The 6,491-nt window shown below is 40.9% G+C and overlaps 1 protein-coding gene across 8 annotated transcripts in view; it reads right to left on the bottom strand.

The window, feature by feature from the left end:
* Positions 1-4,126: 4,126 nt before the first annotated feature.
* LOC112932839 (uncharacterized) overlaps positions 4,127-6,491 on the bottom strand; it is a 28,200-nt gene continuing 25,835 nt past the window's right edge. For 4 of the 8 annotated variants that reach the window (XM_072763900.1, XM_072763899.1, XM_026015808.2 and 1 more), the window contains 2 exons: positions 6,014-6,096; positions 4,127-5,610 (listed from right to left, as the gene is read on the bottom strand). In XM_072763900.1, coding sequence (XP_072620001.1) covers positions 4,963-5,610; positions 6,014-6,096 — 731 coding nt within the window. In that variant the 3' untranslated portion in view covers positions 4,127-4,962. Of the gene's footprint in view, positions 5,614-6,013; positions 6,097-6,491 lie in introns of all 8 variants that reach the window. The other 4 variants (XM_026015803.2, XM_026015802.2, XM_072763898.1 and 1 more) reach the window with 1 other exon arrangement.

Genomic DNA, 6,491 nt, shown 5'->3' with positions numbered 1-6,491 from the left:
TGTGAAAGGAGAAGATTGAATAAGTGAAACATTCTGTATGATACTTGAGTGGTGGCCAATATGCATTTGTCAAATGCCATGGAGTTTTATAGCAAAAATAGTAAATCTTAATGAATTTAAATTTGAAAATAATCACTTGGAAGGTAGGTGAATCCCAAGATAAAATAATGTTACAGAATAGTTTCATTAAAAATGTAGGTAGAGGTAGGAAGGGGCTAAGTAACTTGGAATGACTGGAATCTGTAAGAGCAAAACTATCATATAGTAAAAGTCATTCATTATAAACAAATGCATTAGATTATAAGGTATATTCATATAAACAATCAAAATATGAAATGTCAGAAAATAGAAGAATTATTTACTGATACAAAAGAAAAAACTGGACATGATCTAATTATTTTTATTTATTTTTTCAATTATTTATTTATTTGACATAGAAAGAGAGAGTGAGGACAAGTAGGCAGAGCAGTAGGAGAAGCAGGTTCCCCACTGAGCAGGGAGCTTTTTAAAAGAGTTTTAAGTCAAAATCTTCAAATGAGAGAAAAAACAGAACTGAACTAGGAAAACAAAAATCGCAAGAATAAGTTGGAGAATGAGCTATAGATAGTTTAGATAACTGGGGGTATGCTTAATGAAAAAAAGAGCTACTTAATTTCAGTAAACAGCACCGCGGTGTTTTGCCTACCAACCTACCATGCCACACTCCCCAGCTTTGTGGAAGCCGTGACCCTGGCCCAGTTCTGGTGCAGGTGCAGCGTGTTCGTGCCCGTGTAACACTTACATTGTTCGCAGAGAATTGTGGTTGTGTGTTCTGACCTCAGAGGCTCCAAGAGGTGCAGACTCAGGGTCTTTCCTTTGTTTCAACTGCCCCAGAGCTTTTAGGAGCTCCTGGGTGACACTGCCAAGAGCATGTCAGTGAACATGCTAGCCACACCTGTCTGGGCAAGGGGCCAACCAGGGAGGCCAGAGGCAGGCAGACCGAAACACCTGGGAAGGAAGATGCTGGGACATAATCAAGGGATGAAGGACACTGAAAATCTCCTGTGCACTGGGCAATCCAAGGGCCATGCTGATGTCCGTGGCTGGACATATTCTTAGAAAACCCTTGAGAGGACCACATGAGTTTGCCTTCAGCACCAGAGCAACAGCAAGGGAAGGAAGACAGTTAACTCCCTGCCTGCGCCCTGTGGAGCAGAGCGCCGGCGCAGGGGCGTCTGCAGTGACTAGCAGAGTGCTTTGTGGTGGTTTGTCTCCCGGCATTTAAGGAGCTCTCTCTGAAATCACAAGGTGACCGACCACTAGGCTAACAGAAGAGACTTCAGGGCCACACACAACAAAGAGCCATTACAAACAGCTGAGAAATGTCACTCAACAAGGACAGCCCTCATAACGTAGCAACAAACTCTGGGGAGGCAGGAGGATCTGATTTCCAGAGGCACAATATAATATTTAAAATATCCAGTATTCAACAAAAAATGATGAGCTGTATAAAGAAACAAGAAAGTACACCCCATTCTTGGGAAATGAAAATTGAAGGACATGGTCTCTGAGGAAGCACAGACATTGGACTTACTAGACAAAGGCTTTAAAACTAGTGTCTTGGGCAGCCGGGTGGCCCAGCGTTTTAAGTGCTGCCTTCAGCCCAGGGCCTGGTCCTGGCTGGAGACCCGGGATCAAGTCCCATGTCGGGCTCCCTGCATGGAGCCTGCTTCTCCCTCTGCCTGTGTCTCTGCCTCTTTCTCTCTGTGTCTCTCATGAATAAATAAATAAAATCTTTTAAAAAATTAAAAAAACTAGCATCTCAGTGATGCTAAATAATTTTAGGAAACCAGAAGAACAGTGTTTCACCAAATGGAGAGTTTTGGTAAAGAGATAGAAATTATAAAATGGAATCATATAGAAATTCTGGAACTGAAGAGTACAACTGAAATGAAAAATAAGATTGCAACATTGGATCTGAGCAGATTAAGGAAATAACCAAGGAATATGAAGAAAAGTCTATTGAAATTATCAAGTAGTTGATAAATGAACCGAAGTATTTTTACTTTGTATTTTTTACTTCTTTACAGCAGACTAGGCCTTAATCTTTACAGACCAGGCCTTAAAAGCCTGCCAGTGCCAAACTCAAATTTTTACACTGAATTGTTTTAAACAGCTCGAATTAGCAGATATTTAACTGTTTATGGCCTGCGTGCTGTGCATACCCTGACATTGCACACAGTGTTAGCCATAAATGTAAACTATAGACTGTATACAAGTCTCCAAGCTGCTGCCAGCCAACCCCCTCTCCCCCTGTACTTCTGACCCAGAGACTCCCCATCTGTGACAGAGACTTCATTTAGATGTTGCCTCTGGAAGGAGTCAACTTGTGTGGACTTCCCTGTACAGGTATGTTGTCAGTGTGCCACCCAAACAAAGCTAGTTGTGATTCTGTCCCCTTGTAGTCCTAGAATTTTCCTTTATCTGTTGTAAAATCCCTTGATCTCAGTACAACTGCCCAGCACATTCACATCCCTGGGTCGGTGGAGATGAACCCCCCTGGGACAGGGCCTCTTCTGAGAAGGGGGTTCTACATCAATCTTAGGGGCTACGGTACTAGCACAGACCCCACCCCCAGCAGGCTCCAGGACCAGCCCCCTCAGTCCTAGAGACACACTGAAGCAGAGGGTATGATTTCTGGCTGAGCTATCAGATGGGTCTCAAGTTTAGTTGAGGCCCAGGAGTCTACATGAAACCAACTGTAGCATGGGAGTAAATTACATATTGTAAGCAGAATACATATTATAATACATCCTGGTTATATTTTTAAGGATGATTGTGAAATATTTCAATGTAAAAATAAGACAGAGTGGTATATTCACATCTCAAGTTAATTTGTAAAATACTACTTGTAAACACAAAGTACCTATTACCTGTAATAACAGCTTGGTGTATGCAGTGCCACTCATTTTCAGAATTTTTTTGGGGGGGGATTTAAAAAAATGAAAAAAACTCTTCATTGTAAGAGTTATGATGAAGGCACTAAGCCTACTTCCATTTTAGAACTAAGGAAAATGAGTCACAAAAAGGTTCAGTAATGACATCTCATCGGCTTGTGACAGTGAAAATTAGAACCCATGGTGTTTTTCCCAGGGTCTGAACTTCTAATCACTCATATGTTCCCTTATACCCTTGTTCACACCTCCCTGTGTCCCTGACTGATCACAGAGCCTGCCTCTCGAGCCAGGGCGCCAAGACGCTGGATATTGATTGCTCATTGTCCTCACACATGACTTGACTTACCCTGGCTACACAGTGGAATCACTGTGGATATTTTCGTTAAATATCAGTTCCACCCAGAGATGTGCTCATTTAATTGGCCTCAGGCTAAGATCCTGGGATTGTGCCAGTTTGGGAAGAGAACGAATTAGCCAAGTTGTCTCTAGAGAACATCTTTCCTTGAGGTCTAGGTCCGGTATTGGGATTTGGTGAAGAGTAATCCATTTCCATACCCTGGGACCAAAACCAGGAAGACTACCTTTTTGAGAATTTTCATTTTGTTTGGAGAAGACTACATTAGGTTAATGATAAGGGCTTATATGGTTTCTGATAGGTGAGGGGATTTTATCATTCTAGAATTTTCTTTGCAGGACTGCTATGGGGGTGCACAGCAGAGGCTCTTTTTGGGGACCAGGTAGGTGTGTGATTCAGGAATCACTTAAGATTTAAGATGTGATTGTGGGATGAACTTCTGCCCCCACAGAACCTCCATGGAAAAACTCCAAGTAATGTTCTTGGTCTGGGAAGACCAAAGTTGCCCAGGGGTCCAGTAGGGCTGGAGACAACCTCATGATATACACCAAGATGTCTGGGATACTGGCCTCATGGTCCTGCAAGGAGGGTCATAGCACAGTGAGAAACCTGTCAGTTGCGGGGGAGGTCTCTGTTGTACCAACACCCGGGTGCAGAAGGACCCTACTAATGTTGTTGTGAAATTGGAGTGAGGGAGCTGAGCTGCGTGGAAAGGGCTATTGGAGAAAGGGGAGACTCAGAGTCTTGTTGCATCTCTAATCCACGTACCAAGGAATGCAGGCTCAAACCCATGTGTTTACAACTGTATAGAAAAAACTAGAACCTCAGCAACAGATTTATCAGCAGTAGGGTTTATTGTTTAAATATTTACAAGTAATAATGTATTGAAAACGTTTTATTTCTTATAAAATTCTGTATTCAATATGCTTGAATCACTTTTTTTTTGCATTTATATGCCACATTTTCCCCATGAATAGTTATTTTTCTCAAAATCTTGAATTGTTGGCTAAATTGAAAGTTAGAGGCTCTAATTTTAGAGATTCTTCCCTAGAATTGGTTTTCTAATGTGAATTCTCTACAGTGATTTCACAACTGCCATCTCTTCATATAAGAACTTCAGTATTGGCTGAGAAATAAGTGATCACTGACACTGAGTGATTTGTACAGCCCCAAGTGCTTCTTTATGAATAAAGGGTTTCTGAGGATTTTTCACCACAGTATGAATGGTTATTCCTCAAGAATATTCATCCTTACATCCTGTGTTAGTGTTTATTCAGACTTCACTGGGGTTTTCTGTGTACACTACACCTGGTGCTGGTGGCATACTGTTCACAGTGATTATAGATCTAGGGGTTCTCCCCCGTGCAGGCCCAATAGTGTGTTTAAAGGTGAGAGCTGGTGCTGAAGACCTCTCCATTCCTTATATTGACAGAGTGAGTTCTCTCATGTTACCTATGGTCAGACCACTGATGGATGCTTTTGCTGCATAAATGTCACACGTAAAGGGATTTCTTCTGTGTAAGTTTGCGTATGTCAAATGAGTAAGAATGACTGAAGGATCTTCTACACTGATTACAGACAATTTCTTCAATGTGCAAGTCCTCTGGTGTGTTTAAGTGTTAAAGCTATGGTTAAAGTCTCTTCCACATTCCTTAGGCTTATAATATCATGTTACCTAAGGTCGGAATATTTACTGAAGGCATTCATAATTTTCTCTCCATTGTGGGTTCCCTCATGTCGTCTCAGAGCAGAACACTGACTGAAGGATTTCCCACATAGATGACATTCGTAAGGTTTTTCTCCAGTGTGAGTTCTCTCATGGCGTCGAAGGGCAGAACATTTACTGAAGGCTTTCCCACACAGATGACATTCGTATGGTTGCTCTCCAGTGTGTGTTCTCTCGTGCTGTCTGAGGTTGGAGGACTGGCTGAAGGCTTTTCCACACAGATGACATTCATATGGTTTCTCTCCAGTGTGAGTTAGATTGTGTTTTCTAAGGTCAGAGCTTTGAATAAAGGCATTCCCACAGATATGGCATTCATACGGTTTCTCTCCAGTGTGAGTCATCTCGTGTCTTCTAAGGCTCGAGCAATTACTAAAGGCTTTTCCACACAGGTGGCACTCACACGATTTACCTCTAGTGTGAATTTGCTTATGGTGATTAAGGTATGACTGGTCACTAAGAGATTTTGGACACTGTTTACTGATAAAAGGTGTCTTTTCTGTGTGAGTTAATAAATGTTGAGTCAACATGAAGCTATGAGTAAAATCTTCTTCCAAATTACTGTATTCAAAGGGATCCTCTGGAGTATGAGATTTCTGCTTTTGGGAAAGAGATGAAAGGTTGTTAAAGCTTGGCCTATATATCCATATGTTCATTTGTCTACATAGGAATCCTAAATTATCATTCAGTGATAGTCTCCAATTGAAATCTTCCCCCATATTACTTGCATACACATGATGTGTCTGTCCCCGCTACATAAAGATTTTTATCTTTTGTAGCATTCGAACTACAGAGCTTAAAGATTAATTTTGAAGACTTCAATATGTTTCAAAGACTAGGCATATAATCAGTGTTTATGCAGTTGTCTTTTACTTTTAAGATATAGGTTAGGCAGCCTGGGTGGCTCAGCCATTTAGTGCCGCTGTTGTGCTCAATTACTAACATCCTATTTCTAGGTTTTTCATTTGGATGACCAGGGTTACTACCCATGAAACTTACTGCTGGTATGATTGTAGATGTGTCCTTTCTGCTGATATGTTGTGTGGCTACCATTTCTTGTTCTTTAAGGGCACTTTCTCTGCCTAAGATAATTGGAAAAAAACAAACAAATATTTAGAATGGCATTAGGGGAATGAAATGTTGAAAAGCACCTAGACCCACATGAGTATGTTTTAAAAATTGGCACTTTGATAGAGTAAATATATCAAATGAAGGAATATTCTAGGAATCCTAATTGACAAAGATTTTCAGGATTGAATTATGACAATATTATAACGAAGGTAAGTTAAGGAAAGAGAAGGGAAAGAGAAGGGAAACCTTCAAAGGAGAATACTAGGGCAGGAGTTACTGCCTGAAAGTTTAACTTCATTAAGTACATGACTATGCTTTTCCTAAAGCCAAAGAGACATTGGCGAGAGGAAACATGAATCATCATTGACACATGCAAGGAATAATGACAACATCTGAATAATTTTGC

This window comes from Vulpes vulpes, chromosome 7 (assembly GCF_048418805.1).
Source record: "Vulpes vulpes isolate BD-2025 chromosome 7, VulVul3, whole genome shotgun sequence".
NCBI lineage: Eukaryota > Metazoa > Chordata > Mammalia > Carnivora > Canidae > Vulpes > Vulpes vulpes.
Note: the sequence above shows the minus strand (reverse complement) of the source record. Positions and strands in the feature narration are given on the sequence as shown.